Source organism: Astatotilapia calliptera, chromosome 3 (genome assembly GCF_964374335.1).
Source record: "Astatotilapia calliptera chromosome 3, fAstCal68.1, whole genome shotgun sequence".
NCBI lineage: Eukaryota > Metazoa > Chordata > Actinopteri > Cichliformes > Cichlidae > Astatotilapia > Astatotilapia calliptera.
The window spans coordinates 6,575,888-6,598,528 of record NC_137424.1 but is presented as its reverse complement, the minus strand read 5'-3'; the positions used below and the strand labels follow the sequence as shown (position 1 = coordinate 6,598,528).

At 43.3% G+C, this 22,641-nt stretch overlaps 2 protein-coding genes across 4 annotated transcripts in view; one reads left to right on the top strand and one right to left on the bottom strand.

Moving 5' to 3' along the window:
* Positions 1-22,641, bottom strand: part of LOC113011595 (NACHT, LRR and PYD domains-containing protein 3-like) — a 604,422-nt gene that overhangs the window by 411,463 nt on the left and 170,318 nt on the right. The window lies entirely within an intron of this gene.
* Positions 935-20,876, top strand: LOC145424119 (protein NLRC3-like). Of its 3 annotated transcripts, XM_080297011.1 has the most exons (10): positions 949-2,507; positions 2,583-2,712; positions 2,968-3,069; positions 4,063-4,141; positions 4,303-4,489; positions 4,618-6,412; positions 7,326-7,499; positions 7,773-7,940; positions 17,227-17,273; positions 17,422-20,876. In XM_080297011.1, the coding sequence occupies exons 2-10, from the start codon at positions 2,594-2,596 to the stop codon at positions 17,949-17,951; spliced, it is 3,201 nt and encodes a 1,066-aa protein (XP_080153137.1). In that variant the 5' UTR covers positions 949-2,507; positions 2,583-2,593; the 3' UTR covers positions 17,952-20,876. The 3 variants fall into 3 exon arrangements, with proteins under 3 accessions (XP_080153142.1, XP_080153137.1, XP_080153139.1); XM_080297016.1 differs by lacking the exons at positions 17,227-17,273; positions 17,422-20,876 and adding an exon at positions 10,411-12,921 and having other exon boundaries at positions 935-2,507; XM_080297013.1 differs by lacking the exon at positions 2,968-3,069.

Genomic DNA, 22,641 nt, shown 5'->3' with positions numbered 1-22,641 from the left:
GGAGAGGTGCTACCTTCTTATTGTTTTGTGGTAGGATGTCTGTTTTAGTCTAAGTGCCTTTTGTTTAGATGAACTGCTGGACTTCCAGACCAGCAGGTTTAGGGAAGTCGTTTATGGGGTCACACTCTGACTCCACACACACACACACACACACACACACACACACACACACACACACACACACACACACACACACACACACACACACCTACATAACATACAGACTGGTACCTTTGTTCACGTGTATGTTAATGAACCTATGTATATTCATGTAACCTCAATAAAAGAGCAGTGTTACGAGGGAACGGACGAGAGCGACTGTGGTCAAGCGAAGGAACGGCATTGGTCCAGTTCTCTCCCGTGCACGAGAAACATAAAGAACTACTCGTGTCTTGCTTTGCTGTGTAGCTGGATTGAACGATCCAGCGAACAGGTTTATGCTACAAACCTATCAACCATCAATTTCACACCGAGCCTCGACTCTCACGGCCCGGTACCAAACGACTCACGGACCGGTCCGTGACCCGGGGGTTGGGAATCGCTGAGTTAACGCATGAGTAGTTCAGGGCTGCACGTCATTTTCATTGTTAATATCTTTGTGAAAAGCACATTGATGTGAAAATCTTCATGAGAGTCAGAGGCCCTACAACACGATTAAAGATTCATTCAAAAGAAAATCACAAGTTATTATCATCTTCAGAACATTTCATTAAACATGTGATGACGGATGTTTGTGCTTCAAACAGGAAAACCAGCAGAAATAAATCACAGCCTGCCAGAGGTTTGGAGTTTCCCAGGTGCAACTGAACACAGCACAGTGTTCCAATGCTCCTTATTGTCCTCAAACGTCTCTTTGGGTGTTTCCTTCCTGCTCAAAGTTTACTTTCACTTCCTGAACTTCGTGCAGTGGAGCTTGTTGTTCGTGTGTGAAGAAACTGTAAGTTTGCTTTGTTTCCTCCTTTAACAGTTTGTCTTTAGGAACTTTACTGTTTGTTCAGCTCGTGTTTGATTTCTTCACACAACAAACTGTGTGTGTTTGTATTTCCGGTCTCTCCATTAAAGTCAGTGTGTAATGTTTCCTGGCTAACATCAGCTGTGTGCAGCTTAGTTCAGCACAAATCTGCCGCTCCATAGTTCACGGTAACGGACTCACAGCTGGACCAACGAGGCCGAGTGTGTCCGCCACTCTGAGCTACGTTCGTGTTTGTGTACTTGTAGTTTGTACTTTGAGTTCACTCAGAGCCCACAGAGGACGCAGCGTACGTGATGACGTCACAGCCCTTTACCTCCTTTACTGTCACTGTGATTAATATTTACACACGAGACACCTGACAGCATGTTAATGCTAAGCTAACACTAAGCTGGCCAAGAACCCAGAGTGAGGTTAAAGCTGAGTAAACACTGACCCCAGACCAGCACCGTGATAAAGTGAGCTGCTGCTGCTGAACTTGAACAGGTAACAAAGTGATGAGCAGTCAGGCTGCAGGTTTCTACCTGTTCATGTTTCTACAGTAGAATCACTTTGAAGTGTCTTTGTGCTGTTTCATCTTTGATTTGTGTTCATAAACACTCAGAGAAACATCACGTGACCTCATCAGGATCTGTGTTGGTGTGTGGGGCTGTACCTCAGCTTTATGTTGTTACATGCTCATTTGTTCATTTTAACATCAAAGTAATGTTATGAGGAGTAATGAAGTAACGTACTCCATTACTTTTAATCAAAGTGTTCTGTGTAATATGTGTAATAATGACTGTTTTGAGTAATGACCAACACTGATCACAACAAAGAGGAAATGCCTCCAACATGCACAAACATTTGAGCCACAACATGCAGTTAATGTGCACAAATGTCTTTGATATGCTGCTCAGTGATGGTGGTGACTGTCAGAGCAGAGCTACTGAGAATCAATAAGTAATATCAATGATGGGATCAGAATCACTAAATTCTTCTCATCCCTGTCAGTATCATACATGTGCTGTATAATGTGATAAATGTAGAGGTGCTGGCTGTTCTCTCACTCTGCTGTTTAGCTGTAAAGGACGCCTCCCTGCCTTTGTCTCATTCATGACCTTTAATAGTCTCTTCTAACATGCAGAGATCTGTATGATCTGTTTCATAGAGTCTAACCAGCCTGTACAGGTAACAACAACAGTCACTGCATCACTGACACACAAACGTCATCTCTGTCAATAACAACATTCATACATGGAATAAAAACACATCAGTGGATCATTGCTGGAGCTGATGTTTGTGCTCCTGGTGCAAAGGCTCTCAGTTTCCTCCTTGAAATAACATCAGTGGTGGGTCAGCGACATGCTTTCTTTCCCTCTCAGGTTTAAATATCTGGGACTCTCCACCGTTTGGTTTTAGAGCTGAAGAAGCTTCTCAGATGAAACGTCTTCCAGAAACTTAAAGACGTCTCTTTTCTCTCCAAGCTCCTTAGATCACATGACCTGGATGACTGAACCTACAGACACATTGACCTGGTTTCATGGTCACATGACAGGTCAGAGGTCAGCGACTGTAACTCAGTTCCTCCTGTTAATGTGAACTCACTGAGTGTTTGTGGTTTACCTCTCAGACTGACTGAAGATGATGATGGAGGAAGAGGAGGACAGAGCAGAGTCTGCAGGGTCCAGCTGTCCGTCTGTGAGGAGTGACTGGTCCAAACGTCAACCTCCAGCCTTCAGTGGTGAACCTGGAGCAACGAGGTCAGAGAGCTGAACTCACTGAGTAACAGAAATAATTCTGCACTGACATTATAATCAGTGTTGACTCTGGTTGATTGTCTGACTGTGTTTGTGAGCTGAGAGGAAATGAAAATGAGTTTGTAACAAAAATCAGTTTTGTCCAGTTTTCCTGTAAAAAGCTGAACTCTAATCTAAGAGGATGTTACTGACAGGAAACGGCTGCATTATCTGCAGTCTGTGTGATCACAGCTGCTTCAATCATGTTTGTGTCTGCAGAGGTCAGAGGTCACAGTCTGCAGGGTCCAGCTGTCCGTCTGTGAGGAGTGACCGGTCCAAAGGTGGAAATCCATTCTTCAGTGGTGAACCTGGAGCAACGAGGTCAGAGAGCTGTGATGACTCCTTTACATGTTTGTGTTTCCTGGATAAATATGACCTGAAACATCCTCAGATTGTTACAAAGATTCATTAAAAAGAAAACAATGAAAGAGAAAAGATCCAAATGTTCGACTTGGTCATTTGCTGTTTGAGGACAGTGATGCTCATATCTGTGGGGAAAGTGTGACCTGAGTGGGTTCATGTTTGTCTTTAAAGAACAGAGCTGCTCTGATTCTCTTTGTGTCTGATCTGTTAAACAGTCTGAGAGGTCACACAGAGACCCAGCAGCTAAAGCCTGGATCATACTGGCTGCTGTTACTCCATCAGGACAACACTGAACCACAGTGGTGTGGATGTAGTGGATAAATCCCACCATACTGATGCTCAGAGTTAACCACAGGGAACAAAACCAGATGTTACCTTCAGATTGTGACCTTTGGAGTGGACGATGCAGATTTCAATAGAGAATAAATGTTGTTGTTTTTCAGCTGTGAAGAAAGAATCTAATTTTCTGAACTTAAGAATTTATGATGCTGGAAACAACATGGAGACTATAACACAACATTTCCACTGTGTTCATAGAATGAATGTAAAACTGTCAGACATTCATTAAATATGCAAAATGTCTACAGAAGCATCAGAGGGTCAGACGTGAAGCACTCAGTGATTTTGATCAAATGACTCATCAGTTATTGATCTGTACTACACTGATCTACCACGTTAGTAAAGCTGGTGTTCTGGTGGTGGAGGGAGACCTCGGATCATGTTCTGGTTTTGGAGCAGTGATCTGCTGATGGTTCAGTTTGATGAGCTTCTTCAAAATCATCCCTGACATCACCACTGAAAGGACGTCCATGAAAACAGACTGAAAATTACTGATATGTTCACAATCTGAGAGTTTAAAACTTGACAGACTTGATTCAGATGAAGTTATTTGAGCAGAAACTCCTGGATCTTTATCCTGTGTTGATCTAATCCTTCATGGTTCCTCCACAGAGTGGAGCAGCAGAGCTCAGAGGTTCCCAGTGGTCAGTCTGCCCAGCAGCATCAAACACAGCTGGACTCCATATTTATGGTCTGTACATGTACAACAACTACTGTTACATCTGTTCTGTTCACAGTCATCTCCATGCTGCTCTTTGTAGACCAGTGGATCGTCAGTGTGTCCAACATGGATCTGATGTTTGGCTCCATGATTTCAGTCTGATTGGCTCATTCATAAATATTCTGTTCCAGCTGCTGGAGGACAACATCATCACTTTTGTGAAGAACGAGCTGAAGAAGATCCAGAAGGTTCTGAGTCCAGATTACCCAGAATGCTTAGAGAGTCAGAGGAGCAGTAGCAGAGAGGCGTTTGTGAAGATCACAGTGGACTTCCTGAGGAGAATGAAGCAGGAGGAGCTGGCTGACCGTCTGCAGAGCAGTAAGAGGATTTATCTAAAGATTTAAGCTGCTGGATAAATGAACATTTTCCAGAGATGGAAGATGGAGCAACATGTTTTAAAGATTAGTTCTTTTTGGAATTGAGTGTTTATTTTTCTTCTCATTCAGAACTTCAAGCTGCAGTTTGTCACCGTAACCTTAAATCCACCCTGAAGAAGAAGTTCCAGTGTGTGTTTGAGGGCATCGCTAAAGCAGGAAACCCAACCCTCCTGAATCAGATCTACACAGAGCTCTACATCACAGAGGGAGGGACTGCAGAGGTCAATGATGAACATGAGGTCAGACAGATTGAAACAGCATCCAGGAAACCAGACAGACCAGAAACAACCATCAGACAAGAAGACATCTTTAAAGCCTCACCTGGAAGAGACGAACCAATCAGAACAGTGCTGACAAAGGGAGTGGCTGGCATTGGGAAAACAGTCTTAACACAGAAATACAGCCTGGACTGGGCTGAAGACAAAGCCAACCAGGACATCCAGTTCATATTTCCATTCACTTTCAGAGAGCTGAATGTGCTGAAAGAGGAAAAGTTCAGCTTGGTGGGACTTGTTCATCACTTCTTTACTGAAACCAAAGAAGCAGGAATCTGCAGCTTTGAAGACTTCCAGGTTGTGTTCATCTTTGATGGTCTGGATGAGTGTCGACTTCCTCTGGACTTCCACAAAACTACAATCCTAACTGACCCTAGAAAGTCCACCTCAGTGGATGTGCTGCTGATAAACCTCATCAGGGGGAAACTGCTTCCCTCTGCTCACCTCTGGATAACCACACGACCTGCAGCAGCCAATCAGATCCCTCCTGACTGTGTTGGCATGGTGACAGAGGTCAGAGGGTTCACTGACCCACAGAAGGAGGAGTACTTCAGGAAGAGATTCAGAGATGAGGAGCAGGCCAGCAGCATCATCTCCCACATCAAGACATCACGAAGCCTCCACATCATGTGCCACATCCCAGTCTTCTGCTGGATCACTGCTACAGTTCTGGAGGATGTGCTGGAAACCAGAGAGGGAGGACAGCTGCCCAAGACCCTGACTGAGATGTACATCCACTTCCTGGTGGTTCAGGCCAAAGTGAAGAAGGTCAAGTATGATGGAGGAGCTGAGACAGATCCACACTGGAGTCCAGAGAGCAGGAAGATGATGGAGTCTCTGGGAAAACTGGCTTTTGATCAGCTGCAGAAAGGAAACCTGATCTTCTATGAATCAGACCTGACAGAGTGTGGCATCGATATCAGAGCAGCCTCAGTGTACTCAGGAGTGTTCACACAGATCTTTAAAGAGGAGAGCGGACTGTACCAGGACAAGGTGTTCTGCTTCATCCATCTGAGTGTTCAGGAGTTTCTGGCTGCTCTTCATGTCCATCTGACCTTCATCAACTCTGGACTCAATCTGATGGAACAACAACAAACAACATCCAAGCGGTCTAGTTTTTTTAGAAAAAAAGAGTCTCTCCACCAGAGTGCTGTGAACAAGGCCTTACAGAGTCCAAATGGACACCTGGACTTGTTCCTCCGCTTCCTCCTGGGTCTTTCACTGCAGACCAATCAGACTCTCCTACGAGGTCTGCTGACACAGACAGGAAGTAGCTCACAGACCAATCAGGAAACAGTCCAGTACATCAAGAAGAAGCTCAGTGAGAATCTGTCTGCAGAGAAAAGCATCAATCTGATCCACTGTCTGAATGAACTGGATGATCGTTCTCTAGTGGAGGAGATCCAACAGTCCCTGAGATCAGGAAGTCTCTCCACAGGTAAACTGTCTCCTGCTCAGTGGTCAGCTCTGGTCTTCATCTTACTGTCATCAGAAGAAGATCTGGATGTGTTTGACCTGAAGAAATACTCTGCTTCAGAGGAGGCTCTTCTGAGGCTGCTGCCAGTGGTCAAAGCCTCCAACAAGGCTCTGTGAGTAAATCTGTGATCATGTTTATTTTTAAAATGTTGATTAAAAGTGGTCATAGATTTCTTCCATGACAGATCCATGTCCTAAAACCATGAGACAGCGTAGTTGTATAGTATAAAAGAAAAAAGGAGAACTTTTGACCACAATATTGTAACTTGAATGAACTTTTGATACAGCCTTTAAACATAAAATTTATGAACAGAATCAGTGACAAAGGGCAGCCCTGGTGGAGCCCATCACCCACCGGACTTATTACTATCCAACGTATTGCCGGCTATGCCAACCAAGCTCTTGCAGTGGTTGTAAAAGGATCGAATGGCCATAAAATGTTTCTCAGTTTTATTATTTTCAGTCACATCTGTTTTTGATTATTAACTGAATATTTTAAAATTCAGGCTTTTTATGTTATACAAAACATCATATTTTCTTATGATGTCTTGTATTGATTCTGAAGGAATAGTTTTCATCAGTATCGCAGATACCAGCCTGAATTTTACTTTGTATTGGATCAGAAAGGAAATCAGTGGCATCACACATCACTTACAGCAACTTCAGTACCTCTTCATTTTAATAAACTGGGGGGAGTTGCACCAAGATTCAGTATGAGATAAAGAATTATTTTTAACTGTAAGGTTGGAGAAATCTGTTGTTGGAAATTGGAAGAACAGGTCATCTTAAAAATCACTGCATTGTAGTTTTATTCAGGCCCCTTCAATCTGTGATCGCTGTTGCTTTGCATTGTAAATGCTACTATTACAAAAGTCACAAATATTAGTGTATGTGTGTGTTGTTGGGTAATAAACCAAAGGAACAGAATCTAGCAGCACCTCGCTGATTTCTGCTTAAAAACAATAAAAAAGCAATAAAGCTCTGATTTGTTTGGTTGATCTTGTCTCCCTTCCACCTTGATTTCAGACTGAGTGGCTGTAACCTGTCAGACAGAAGCTGTGAAGCTCTGTCCTCAGTCCTGAGCTCCCAGTCCTCCCATCTGACAGAGCTGGACCTGGGTAACAACAACCTGCAGGATTCAGGAGTGAAGCTTCTGTCTGCTGGGATGAAGAGTCAATACTGCAAACTGGAAACGCTGAGGTCAGATCAAGCAATATCAATTTTTTTTTCATCAATTAACATCATTTAATCAATTTCATTTGGAAAAAATTAACAGTGTTTATGTTTTGTTTTTTTAATGAATCCATGCAAGTCACAGTAAACTGCCACATTTGTCTTTTGTAACATGAGGCAATAAGGATTCCAGCATGTCCTGAAACAGTGTTGAAATATTGTAAATGTAGTAGCTCCTCATGGCACCATGAATATACTTTAACACAAGTGTTTCATGTCTTCTTGTCATCCTTTCTTCAGACTGAGTGGCTGTAACCTGTCAGACAGAAGCTGTGAAGCTCTGTCCTCAGTCCTGAGCTCCCAGTCCTCCCGTCTGACAGAGCTGGATCTGGGTAACAACAACCTGCAGGATTCAGGACTGAAGCTTCTATTTTCTGCAGTGGAGAGTCCAAAGTGTACAATTCTCAGGTCAGGATTCAGTCTTTTCTGATGATGATTTAAAACCTGAGTCAGGTCGATAAATGGCTTACTCATTTACAACAGACATGATTTGTCAAATCACCTTATATCTAACCCAAAGGTCCTGTGTTTTACTACTTTGATTTTTTAGTAAAACACAGGACCTCTTAATATTTATCTAAGAGACCATATATAATTTTTTTCCCTGGATCATGTGTGTACCCTCCTGGTTGGAGCTCCAGCAGCCTGTATCAGTGAATGGGACTTTAAATGAAATTGCTGCCCCTGTCAGGAAGAGGTCTGAGTGACACACAAAACAGAAAATATGAGCACTGCATGTGTCTGAGGCTACTCAGATACAGACCTGAATGAGACACTAACTTTGTCTCTGAGAGATAACTTTTATTATTAAATACACTTCATTTCTCATCTGTGTAGAGAATGTAGAGTTTGACATGCTAATATTACAAAATGAAAAATCACACTGAGTCACAAAGAAATTGTTTTGGAGTATTTATGGTTCAGCTGATGAAATTGTTCAAACAAACCAGTAATTTACACCGAAACAGCACAAGTGAAACTTTTTCGAGGGACTTACACTAAGCTTGTCCTGGTACACCTGTAGAGCCCAGCTTCTATGGACCATGAGCTTAAGTTCTGTGCTGCTCTGATTTATTGCCTGTGCTGTCTTTCAGTTCAGCTTTGTCGAGTCTCTGGTAGGATTTCTTTTACATGACCTGTGTAAAAACAAAACAGGAAACACATTAAGCTGAAGTAAGATGCACAATTTGAAAAATGGGGCACAAAAAATGTTGTTGCTTTCTGGAAAGTGCGTCTAAGAAGACCCAATGGAGAAAGTGAAGAGAAAAATCAAAGATTAAGAAGAAGAAAATGGCAGAGGCAGTTTCTCTTGGACTGCCTGCAGATGGGGTGAGACTCTAGAAACAGGGATGATTGGAGAAAATGCAAAGAGGCCATAGGATAAACCAGGAGATGAATACTCTGGTGTTCTGGGGATAGTGGGAGTGAGAGGGAGAGATGCCAGTAAATGATTTCAAGGATAAATTTGAGAGAATCAGAGCTAAGAAACCAAAGCAAGTGGGGAACTACAAACATGTGGACAGACTCATAATTAGGCCAAAGACACATTAAAGCAATTATTACAGGTTTAGAAACAGGGATGGATATGAAGGAGCTTAGCATGAATTTGCATTGAGGAAAGAATAGCAACGAGCATCAGAGGAAACAGTTAGGAAAACTAAAAGGATGTACTGGCAGGAATACTGCAGTACTTTAGGAAGAACTACCGTATTTCCCGGACTACAGAGCGCACCTGAATATTAGCCGCACAAGCTAAAATCAGGGGAAAATCCTGTTTTGTACATACATTAGCCGCACCTGACTAAAAGCCGCAGGTGTTTCAATGTTGACTTATCATATGTAAGAGAATATGCACAAAGCGAATTGTCAGGAAAGAGATGGCTGTTTGGAGACACACCCCTTTTATTAATATTTTGAAAAACAAGTTATGGGTACATATTTGCATAACTTTTTAGGTATATGTACAAGTACCGGTAATTACAAGTACAAAACATGTACTGTGCTTCATAAATGAGTAACAAATGTAGTACATAACAGTAACCTACAGCACACCAGAACAATTGATTCGGACTACCTTTTAGGCTCAGGTGCAGTGACACGGCTTTAACAAGAAGAAAAGTCAGTCATTCACCACCATCTTCCTGCGCACTAAAACCACCAAAGTCCTCTTCTCCAGTGTCGGAAACAAACAGGCTCAGGGTGGCTTCGTCATCCACTCTCAGCTTCTTTCTTTCGTTGTCACTTTCAAAACCAAAGAAATCCTCGTTGTCAGTGTCAGAGTCGAACACCCTCAGAAGGGCCGTGGCGGTGTCCTCCTCTCCATCATGCAGCATTCAGCCCTTCGAAATCTGTTGGTGATCGTGGATGTTTTCACACTTTTCCACGCTGTCAGAATCCAATGGTGGAGTTGGGCATAACTTGCTTTTTGCAAGTTTATCGCCGCTCATCATCCAGGCCTCCAGCTGAACGGGTAGCGCTACTTTGAAGTTTGTTTTTCGCGCTACCTCGTACTGCACTACGTTGCCTGACGGATGGACATGTGACCAACATACCACTCTTGAACCCCGATCCTTCCGCCAGGCAACGTAGTGCCGTACAACAGCGGAACAAACAAAACAAATCCGCTCATGGACAATCCATAGAAAAGCCGCACCTGACTAAAAGCCGCAGGGCTCAAAGCTTGTGCAAAAAGTAGCGGCTTATAGCCCGACAATTACGGTACACCAGTTCAGAATGTGTGGAGTACAGTTAAGAACATGAATGCAGACAGGAAACAACAGCAGCTGTTGTAAAGTAAATTCAAACTCCTTCATTAAATGCAGCTGGTTGAGTTGAAAACAATGGAGAATGATTGTGTTACGTTGTTTATTCTCTATAGAAATGGAGCAGGAGTGCATGCAGAGCTGGACGTGGGCTGTATATACATGCGTGTATCTGTTTTGTCTGTGAGCAGAGAAAACAAAGCGCTGGAAATGTCATATTGAAATGTTAAATCAGGAAAATCCTGGAGAAGAGGATAGTTCTAATGTTCAGTTTGTAATGTTGAATTCAACACAGCTCTTAAATGCATAAAAATGACTTCACCTGACGTCAGACTGAGCAATCGGATTAGCTACTGATATTGATTTAACCCTTTAAGACCTACCATAGAACCAAGTCCGCCAGAGCTTATATTATATTTTTACATGCTGTAGAGCCATTTTTGGGAGCATTTCAAGTTACTATACATCAGTACAACCATTACAGCCTAAATTTTAATAATATGTATGTATTAAGTACATAGTAATTACATAAATTGCAAAAAAGTGCAATAAACTACAAAAAAATTGAAAATCGTTTTTGTTTTTTTAACATATATTTCTAGTTAGAGAAATTTAAGAGGCTTATCCCTCAAAACTGTAAATACAAAAAAGTTGCACAAAATAGTTTCCCACCTCAGGAAATTTATTTTGAGTGCCTTCATAGTTTTATTTTTGAAATACACCAATTTTTATATACTGCAGGAAAAACGAAAATAAATATTATACTGCAAATTTGCAAAATAACAGCATATGCATCAAAATAAACTATTTCCAGCAGTGCAATATGAGTCCTAAGCATATGTGGAAGGAAACTGTAACCTAGGACAAGCTGATGGCATAAGATGTAAATACAACTCCTCAGGTTTCATATGCAAAAAAAATTATTGCGCTAGCTCACGTGATTACAGTGCTACCGGGATTTAAAAATAGTTGCGCAAAACGGAGTGTGCCCACTCTGACCAGTTTTAAAGGGTTAAAGCAAGAAAATATGGTATTAGCATTAGATGCCAATTCCTATTAACCTTAAATTAGCATTACCTGCTAATGGCAGTCTACTTAGCATTAACTCCTCACTAATGTAATGCTAATTCACATCAAATTATCTTTAGCTTTAGCATTAGCTGCTAGCTTCAGCCTACCTAGCACTAGCTGCTCACATTGTTAAAAGGGAAGAGAAAACGATATTAGCATTAGCTTGTAATAATTATTCACCCCTAATTAGAATTAGCCACTAATGGCAGCATACTTAGCATTAACTCCTCACATCGTTATAATGCAAATGATGCTAACTTGCATTAAATTAGACTGCTGTTATTAGCTAATGCTATTTAGCAGTAGCTGCTCACATTGCTATAAAGCAAAGGAAAACGATATGAGCATTAGGTTCTAATGCGTATTTGCCTTAAATTAGACGTAGGTGGGCAGCACGGTGGCACGATGGTTAGCACTGTTGCCGCACAGCAAGAAGGTCCTGAGTTCAATTCCACCATCAGGCCGGGGTCTTTCTGTGTGGAGTTTGCATGTTCTCCCCGTGTTTGCGTGGGTTCCCTCTGGGTACTCCGGCTTCCTCCCACCGTCCAAAGACATGCAGCTTGTGGGGATAGGTTAATTGGATAATCCAAATTGCCACTAGGTGTGAATGTGCGAGTGAATGTGAGTGTGAATGGTTGTCTGTCCCTGTGTGTTAGCCCTGCGACAGACTGGCGACCTGTCCAGGGTGTACCCCGCCTTTCGCCCTATGACAGCTGGGATAGGCTCCAGCGCCCCCCGCGACCCTGAAAAGGATAAGCGGAAGCGAATGGATGGATGGATGGATGGATAGACGTAGGTGCTAATGGCGGCCTACTTAGCATTAGCAGCTCAGATGTTGTAATGCTAGGGAAAAGAGTGTTAGCATTAGCCGTTCACAATGTTATAAAGTTAAGGGAAATAGTGTTAGCATTAGCTACTCACATTGTTAAAAAGTGTTAGCATTAGTGCATAATGCTAATTCACATCAAATTAGCATTAGTTAATAACGGCAGCCTATTTAGCATTAGCAGATAATGTTGACCTTGGCCCACTGGAAAAGTTCAGAACTAAAGATTTAGGAGTGTTTCTCGATAGCTCTTTCTCGTTTGAGAAACAAATAAATTCTGTTATTAAAACCAGCTGTAAGGTTTATATTGTTGATTGTCATTTATGCTTAGAAATATTTACTCATATATGCTTAGAGTTGTATAATCGATTGCATGATGATAGAGGTTTGATCCTGAGTAGTCTGTAAAGACTCTGTGTGCCTTCCAGAGTGCTCTGGCATGCACACACCACTTGGGGCCATGAGAGAGGTCGTACCCTCTCTTACTGATTTATGGTGTAGGACAGGGGTCTCAAACTCAATTTAGCTGGGGGCCGCTGCAGGCAGAGTCTGGGTGAGGCTGGGCCGCATTAGGTTTTCCACAAGAAAGGCATGGTTAAAAAAATTCCAATCCTCTCAAATCTCTTTATTTTTATTTTTTAACACAAAATATGAAAAATAAATAAACAAATTAAGAATTAATAAGAAAATAAATCAATCTGTAATACATAAATAAAATAATAATAAGATATTTTTAGTCAGTGAACTTGTGTGTTTTTTTCAGTCTTCTATATCTGCTGTATTTAGATTGAAATGTCTGTATTAACAGTTCTATAACCTTCTTCTGAACATGAATGGAACACTGTAGAAAATGAACTGTTCTTCTGAACATGGCTTCTCTTGCCTACTCCTTGCTGCTAGAGACCTGGCAGCGTTTCCTCTCGCATAGCCGAGCCAGATTTGGCCTGAGGTAGGAAGCAGTTGCGGCCCTCAGTATGTCTTGAAGATGATCATCCGTAAGTCTGGACCTGTACTTGGACTTATTGAAGTTCAAAGTGGAGAAGAGCTTTTGGCACAAGTATGTGCTACCAAAAAGGCACATGGTCCGCTTGAACATTCGGGAAAGCCGAGGGAAACTAGGGCTCAAGTCTCTCAAAAATTGTCCAAGCTTGTCTGCTTTTCCACTCACCTCCCTGAACGTTGCTTTGAGTTCAGAGTTGCACTGCAGCTCAATGAGCTCCATTTGAAGCACAGAAGGGGCATCTTGCACATCAAAGGAGAAGGGGTCCGCAAAAATGTGAAAGGTGGCTCTGTGTGTCTTGAAGTCAGCAAACCTGTGATCAAATTCCTCCTGTAGCCTCAAAATGACATCAACATACTCGTCAGCACTGAATGGTGTGCCTGCATCCACGAGTGCCTTGCATGCTGGGAAATGGCAAAGGTTTGTCTGAGAGAGCTGAGCTTTCCAGAGCGCCAGTTTTGTGGAGAATGCTCTCACGTTGTCATAGGCAGCACTGACAAGTTGCCCCTGGCCTTGTAACGTCTTGTTCAGTACATTAAGCTCATGTGTCATATCAACAAGAAAAGCTGAGTCCATGAGCCATTTGGGATCAGTTAGCACAGGAACACTAACTCCATCCTTCTCCATGAAGGCTTCACTTCTGCTCTCAACTCAAAAAGTCTCTTTAATACATTTCCCCTGCTGAGCCAACGTACCTCAGTGAAGTCGAGCACATCCCCATATTCTGACTCCATTTCCTCTAAAAAAGCACAGAACCTTCGGTGCTTTAAGCCCCTGGATCTGATTTGGTTGATGCATTTCACAACAATAGACATCACATTGTCAAACTTCAGGCATTTGCTGCAAAGGACCTGCTGATGGATGATGCAGTGCAGAGCAATGGCCTCCTCCACGCCTTCCTCTTCCAGTTTGTTTTGTGCCACCAGTCCATGTTTCCTCCCTGTCATTGATGGCGCTCCATCTGTTGTTATTCCAACAAACCTCTTCCATGGCAAACCAACATTCTCAATGGCATCACACAGCTTGTAAATATCTGCTGAGCGGTGGTCTGGCCATGCATTGGAATTACTGTGAGCAGCTCCTCCATCACTTCAAAACTGTCATCAACACCACGGACATACATTGGGAGCTGGGCAGTGTCGGTGATGTCTGTGGTCTCATCAAGAGCGACTGAGTATACACTGAAACATTTGGCTTTCTCACACAGTTGGTCATAAATGTCACTTGACAGGTCAGAAATGCGATCTGCTGCGGTGTTGGCAGAAAGGCTGATGTTGCTAAACTGACCTTTCTTTCCCGGACAGACTATATTTGCAGCCTGCAATATGCACTTTTAGACAAATGCACCTTCTGTGAATGGCTTCCCTGCTTTAGCAATCATCTCACTAACCACGTGGCTCCGACTGCTGCATTATTCTCTTTGGTTGCTTTCTTGGAGAAATCTTGCTGCCTCAGTAGATCTGTTTTAAGACTGGCAACCCGGTTCGCTCTCTCGTCTCCCTGGTATTTTGCATCCAGCTCAGCATGTCTAGTTGTGTAATGACGTTTCAAATTGTATTCCTTGTGCAGCGCAACTTTCTCTGTGCAAATAAGACAGGTCGGGGTGCCCCTGTGCTCAACAAAGAAATATTGCTTTTCCCACTTTTCCTGAAATTGTCGGTGCTCATCACCAACCTTTCTCTTCACCGCAGGCTTTGAAAAAGACATGTTTGGGGCTATGTGACATTTATAATTCTACTTGGTGTCACTGTCGCATTGAAGTTTCAATCAAGCGTTTAGCCGACGGACGGGGAACGTCTCAACGCGTAGAGAACGTCATTTCTGCTTCTTTTTCTTGCAACCGTAGCACGGCGATCGGCAGATAAAAAGCCGGTAGCAGTCTCCTTTGTTTTTACGCTCGATGTTCATGTCTTTCATGACGACACGAACACCGTGGCGTTTGCAGATGGTAGAAAGTGCAGGGATAGCGAGCGCAAAAAAGGCGACTGCTCACGGCGCCGGGCTGTTGTTACAGGAGAAAGAAGCGGAAATGACACCGTGACATATAACAAATAACATCAGCTGTTTCTGATGTTAGTTGTTTTGACTGCTTTTACATTATATTGAAATATATGTAATGTTCATGTTTGCTGCAATGCAAACGCAGTGATGCAAATAAAAACATGGAGCCACAAATTACGGTGCGACCCTATAATTAGTCCGGGTTACCGGGGACTGTTGTTGCCGATGAACAGGTGTCGCTATGTGACTGCAGACTAAATTGGGCTGCATTGAGTTCATGACTTTTCTTTTATCCCGCCGCCTACGCATCACTGTGAGAGTTAATATGAGATCTCTCTCTGTGGAAAAATAACTTTAAATCCCACTGACGTGTGTATAAATCTATATACGTATAATGTCCCGCTGGGCAGCAACTTAAAAAAACAACTTTTTTTGAAGTGTTGTGAACGCAGCGCGCTGGGGCGAATGTCGGCGTTTGCCCAATAGAAAGGAGGAAGCCAGCCAGGCACAGGAAAGAAAGAAACACTCCAGGGCAACGCTGCTGGAACTTTGACTCATTGAGAAATGTTTCCCTGCTTGCATCAAGCCCGGCTGGTGTCCCCTGAGATCCATATCCCACCCTGATTGGTGGGTTAATTCAGCTCCGCCCACAACACTGTAAAGTGTCATACATTATCAAACTAACATTACATTTTCATATTAAGGTGGGGCCAAAAACTATCGTCCTGCGGGCCGCAATTGGCCCACCGGCCGCGAGTTTGAGACCCCTGGTGTAGGAGGACACCTGCTCTGTGTCTGGTTAAGTATAAGAGCCCTTTGTTAGGGGGACCGCTGGACTCTTAGCACCAGCTTTGGGGTCACAGGGTCACATCTGGAACACACACACACACACACACACACAGACACACAGACACACACACACACACAGACACAGACACACACACACGCACGCACACAGACACAGACACACACACACAGACACACACACACACACACACACACACAGACACACACACAGACACACGCACACGCACGCACGCACACAGACACACACACAGACACACACACACACACAGACACACACAGACACAGACACACACACACACACACACACAGACACACACACACAGACACACACACACACACGCACGCACACGCACGCACGCACGCAGACACACACACACACACACAGACACACACAGACACACACACAGACACACACAGACACACACAGACACACACACACAGACACACACACACACAGACACACACACACACACACACACACACACACACACACACTATGCACAGACTGGTACTCTTTGTTCATACCTGTGTAAGACGTCATAATGAACTTGTGCATATTCATGTAAGCTCAATAAAGAGCAGTGTTACGAGGGAGCAGACGAGAGCGACTGAGGTCAAGTGAAGGAACGGCGCTGTCACAGTTCTCTCCCTCATCAATTGTCTGGTTCCAGCGGTGGGTCTGTGCTAGACGACCCATCACCAGCTTTTTCCACTGGTTACCAGTACGTGGTAGAATCCACTTCCAGATCTGGTTGTCTTTAAATCTGTGAATGGATTGGCTCCATCTTATCTCTCTTTAACAAAAGAATCCAAGTGGAGCCCTCAGGTCTGCAGATAAGCAGCTTCTGACCAGAACTAGACGTAAAAACAGAGGTGAGCTTTATCGATGGCTGCAGCCAAACTCTGGAACAGTCGCCCTTCACATCAGGTCGTCACCAACACTGGACATTTTTAAAAGCCGGTTGGAAACACATTTGTACTCTGTAGCTTTCAATCCTGACCAGTCTTTATAGTCATTACTGTGTATGTTTCCTATTTTCTCTCTACTCTGTGCAGCACTTTGGCTCAAGCTGTTTTTAAATGTGCTGATAAATAAATGTAGATTTCTTTGAATAAAACAGTGGAGCCGAGCTTTGAGCTCAGTGTGTAACAGTGTGTGTGTGAGAGCCATGTAATGTCCATGTGTGCATGCTGACTGTGCTGCTCTGACCCCCCTCCTCCTTTCAGGGTGGAGCCTGCTGGAGTCCGATGGTTGAGACCAGGTCTGAGGAAGTGTAAGTGTGTTTTTAATGGGATTCATGAAAACAAAGCAGCACACATTCAACCATCTTCATCATGTCAGGAGTCATCATCAAAGTGTCAATCAATGAACAGATGATGGATCAATAACTGCAGCTGGATTGTGTTTGTTCTCTCCATCAGATTCCTGTCAACTCACAATCGACACAAACACAGTGAACACAGAGCTCCAACTGTCTGACAACAACAGGAAGGTGACACATGTGGAGGAGGTTCAGTCATATCCTGATCATCCAGACAGATTTGATGTTTATCAGCTGCTGTGTAGAAATGGTCTGACTGGTCGCTGTTACTGGGAGGTCGAGTGGAGAGGAAGAGTTTTTATATCAGTGAGTTACAGAAGCATCAGAAGGAAAGGAGGCAGAGACTGTGTGTTTGGAGGAAATGATCAGTCCTGGAGTCTGTTCTGTGATTATAATGGTCCTCGTTATGTCTGGCACAATAACAGCTACACATCCATCTCCTCCTCCTCCTCCTCCTCCGTCTCTAACAGAGCAGCAGTGTATGTGGACTGTCCTGCTGGCACTCTGTCCTTCTACAGAGTCTCCTCTGACACTCTGATCCACCTCCACACCTTCAACACCACATTCACTCAAACTCTTTATCCTGGGTTTAGGTTCTGGTCTCCTGGTTCCTCAGTGTCCCTGTGCTGAGTGGAGTGTAAAGAGTGTCTCCTGTTACAGAAACACTCTGACTGTTGAACAGATAGTTCAGTCTGTACATGTCTGTCTCTTTCACTCACAAACACGTTTTCAGATTCATGGATTCAATCAGTTGATGTTTGAAACTCTTCTAAATGATTCCTTGTAAACTTCTTCAGTCACAAACAAACAGGAAGTGATGTCACATGTGTTCCTGTCCACACAGCAGAATGAGTCTATTGCTGACAGTGATGTACAAACAGAGTGAGCATTTCTGAGGCCCAAAATAAACTGAGTAGTTCACTGAATGAACAATGGACTGTGAGCTCAGTTCCTTCATCATTAGTATGGATTATATATGTATATGTATTATATTAGTATCATATATATCAGGTGCTGCTGCTTTCAGTCATTGTGCAAATGTGCTGTTTGTAAGCTTGTAAAGCTGCAGTCAGCTGAGACTGAAGAAGTCACCTGATCAGTGAGCAAACGTTTCTGAAAACGTCCAGATGAACAGAATCAACCTTTTGGGATCAGCCAGCAATGCAGCATCATTGTTGTTCAGCTTCAGAGGTTTGCAGGAATGAACTGATGACCAGAAACAGCTGCAAAGTCCAAGAAAATACCAGCTGGAGTTCAGCTGCATTTGAAGAAGTCAAAGAAAAGTAAGGATGGCAAAGGGCGACGTTTTCTTCCAAAGAGCTGCAAACATGGTCGACGCCTCATTAGAAGAATCATCTGGACATTTGTGAGGAACTCTAACCAAGAAAGCAACGTCACACAGATCCAACAGACAGTTTCCATGACTGCAAGTGTTGAGTGGAAAAATGCTACATTGCATTATTGCATCCTCTCACCACAGGAGGCGCTGTTGGCACCACTGATTGCTGATCAGCTGTTCTCTGATGATCTGATTGATACTGTGAATAACGGGACTCACTGAACTCTGTGACACAGTGAAGATTACAGAGTTTAACTTCACCCTTTAAGACTGACCACAGAACCAAGTCCGCCAGAGCTTTTGTTATATTTTTACATGCTGTGGAGCCATTTGTGGGAGCATTTCAAGTTGCTATACATCAATACAACTGTTATAGCCCTAATTTTAATAATATGTGTGCATTAAGTCCATAGTAACTACATAAACTGCAAAAAAACCTCTGCTCATCCATCTCTGTGTGTATCAGGATACATTTGGTTCATAATACACAGAAAAATCAGAGTTATTACCTGTAATAAATGTGAAAGATTCCTGCAGTGATAACCAGGCAGGACTGAAACACATCCAAGCTGTCACCACGGTAACAGCACCGCCCATCCACAGGTGAGGGGAGGAGCAAAAAGAGGGACTTTGACCATTTTATACTAAAAACACTCAACTAATGTTTCTAATATGAAACAAATAAGCCCACATTAATGTGAGCGTTTATTAAATAATAATAATGATGATTTCCTCCTGATCTCATTTCCACAGCAGAGAAAACTGTGGTGTATATTGAGGTGGAGGGTGTGGTCTGTGGCTCAGGTGTAGAGTGAGGGTGGGGTGCACCACAGCAGCATGCTGGGACTGCTGAGGGTGGAGGAGGGAGTGATGATGACATCAGAGCTGCAGCACAGAGACCAGTGAACACACAGTCTGTTCATCTTTGCATAGATACAATATACAGCACAATATTGAATGACAGACACGCTGTGGGAGCTTCCACAGATACACTGACGTCAGCATCCAGAGTCCTCCTGCTGCTCCCCCCTCAGAGCCCCGTGATCAGCACCAACACATTCAGTTAGATGACAGAGTCCAGCTGCAGCTAGAATCAGCTCCCCTCTGTGAACAACAGCACAGCGTCAGTGTTTCACACTCAGTGAAAGGAGGAAACAGCAGAAGAACACCATGTGTGCTACGTTTCCCAGGACACACTACAAACTGCACAAATACAGAGCAGCACGTGGAAGGACCTGGAGCTGCATTTACAGAGCTGCAGACAGCGTGATGTCCTGTATGGACAGGTGGAAGGAACCAAGTCCTCAGCTGGAACACTCGTGTTTGTCCACAGACAGGAAACACAGCAGGAAACTTCCTCACAGAAGTGCAGCTCATGGATAACACACTTCCTGTCAGTCAGAATGAGGCTGCAGCCAAACACAGAAAGGTGTTTTTGTCCAGATGAGCCCAGAGAAGAAACACGAGTGTTCACAGACATCAGAAGCTCAGAGAGGTGAAACATGAGGTTGGAGTCCTCGTCAGCATCCAGAAGAGCTGCTGTGAAACCCTGAGTACTCATGACAGACTCTGATGGCACAAACACATCATGATTCAAACAGAAAGACAAACATGGAGCTCCTGATCCTCCTGCATGAGAACAAGCTGACATGAGCGCTGTGTCTGAGAGTGTCTCCCTGTCACAGTGACAATAACACAGCTGCTGCTCACAGTCATTAAACTGACCTGAGGTCAGCTGTGCTCCTTACATATGAACCATGTGACCTCACATCAGTGCTGTGGATGACTGTAGTCATAGAAGAGTAGAGCTGTAGCAGGTGGTGTGAGGAGGAGGTGGTGTATTCTAGTTAACGCAGTACTGAAACACTCCAGCAGAGGGCGCTGTTAAGTCCTTATTGTAACACAGTTACTGTGTGCAGTTAGACTTCATACATAATCTGCACTTATTTCCATCAGACATGCTGTCAGTAAATGATTGGTTTCTATTGATTCTACTTCCTGTTGACTCGTTTGATGACAGTGAAACAATCACAGCTGATTGTGTGATGATGTAAACTGTCACTGTTACATTCAGTGTGTGTGACATAATGTTAGTGCAGGCTGATAACAGCCTGGTTCTGTTAGAAACACATGAACGTGTCCATAGATCAGTGTGTGTTTAACATGAGAGCTTCAGCCCTGCTGATGTGTTAAATAAAGACATGCAGGAAAACTGATGAGACTCTGAAATAACTCTTTATATTTATAATGTAACTCTGCATCAAAAGAACAACAAAGGATCCCAGACAGGTTTCTGTCAACAAAGACCATTCTGATGTTTCTGTGTTTCTAACACTTTGACATTATTAGTAAACAGACTGCAGTGAGCAGCATTTATAAAGAGCTTCTATATAAAGATATGACAGCTGTTTGACAAGTTTATCACTCTGTGTTTGGACCTGATCAGTCCAGCTGTTTACTTGAAACATGTTCATTTACCTGTTCTGTTATATTCATGTTCTTGTCTCTGTTGAAAACACATTTTAATGTCCCTCCGATTTTTCTCCCAGATGAATAAATATAAAAATGACACAAACTGACTGCAGCTACTTTTTGTCCTTTCTGTCAAAAACCTTCATGTGACTCATGAGAGACACGTTTCAGCTGTTTGTGACAGATCAGAGGCCAACAAGTCATTTATAACACTTTCCATCATTGTTTAAAGTTCTCAGTGTTTCTGTGTTGCTGCGTATAGGATCTCCCAGCATCATCACTGTGCTGTCCAATCATTGTGTGCGAGGTTACCCTTATAGTGCGATGTGTGTTTGCACAAAGAGAAGCATGTGTGTCAAATATAAATAAGCACAGAACAGAAACAGCTGCTCGTTTCTTCTGTTTAGAGTCAAGTTAGTGTTTTGTGTCTTTGTTTGAGGCCTGATGTCGAGCAGAGGTGTGTGTAACTGCACTGCTCTGTTATATGTGTGAAGTGTGTGCTTCTCTTCAGCATCATCTTTGTCACTGCTGATTCCTTTGTGTCATCATGTGTTGAGAAGAGAGAACAGTTATAACGGAGGAGCAAAAGGAAGCCCTGAAATCTGCATCAACAAGGAAGTGTTGGCTCACCAGTGATCCCAGCAGAGCCACTGGTTTGGCTCCAGTTGTTCTAGATTCAATGATGTTGCTGCTACAGATACATGTCAGCATCTTTATTGAATTTAATATGAAGCAGAAATGGTGTCATTAGGAGAAGAAGAGGAGAACAAGTCCGGCGAGGAGGCAGCAGCTCTTAAAGATGAAACAGCAGCTCAGCCCTGAGCTCAGAGAGCTGCACATGAAAAAGCTCCTCAAGCAGATCCTGTCAGAGGTTTGTCATCAACAGGAGGAACTGTTCACATCATAGGATGAAGATGCTGTCAGCTGGATGAAGAAGGTTATTTAATGCAAACGTTCACACTGAAGTCAAATTGTTGTCGTGTTGAACAGATTCATGTACTGATCGTCTCCAGAATGTTAGAAGAGCTTCAATGAATCATTAGAAACAACTTACAGCTGCACAGCTGTGTCAAACACATCTGTGTGTCATTGTGGGATTGTTGTGTTTCTACATGTGACACACGTCTAAAACATGCACACAATCTGAACACAAACAGGGACTCATGTGTTCCCACAGCCAGATGCTGAGAGCCATTTCCTTGTAGTCCTGTGTCTACATACATGAACCATTAGATGTTATTGGAATGATTGTCAGCTCTGATAGTTTCATGTGTGTTTAGCTGGACGCTGTTTGATCCTCGACATGTTTAAAGGTGTCCAGTCCTGAGACACTGGGGCTGGAAACAGCTGTGATGTCATTGGACTGTCACACAGACAGAAGTGCATGAAGTGAGCAGCCGAGGAGCCGCTGATGTTTTGGATTCAACAGCATTTGAAAGGTCGACACAGACACATTTGCACACAGAAAGCTGAATCTGTCATATGCCACAGTGAACTCACTGTTCAGTG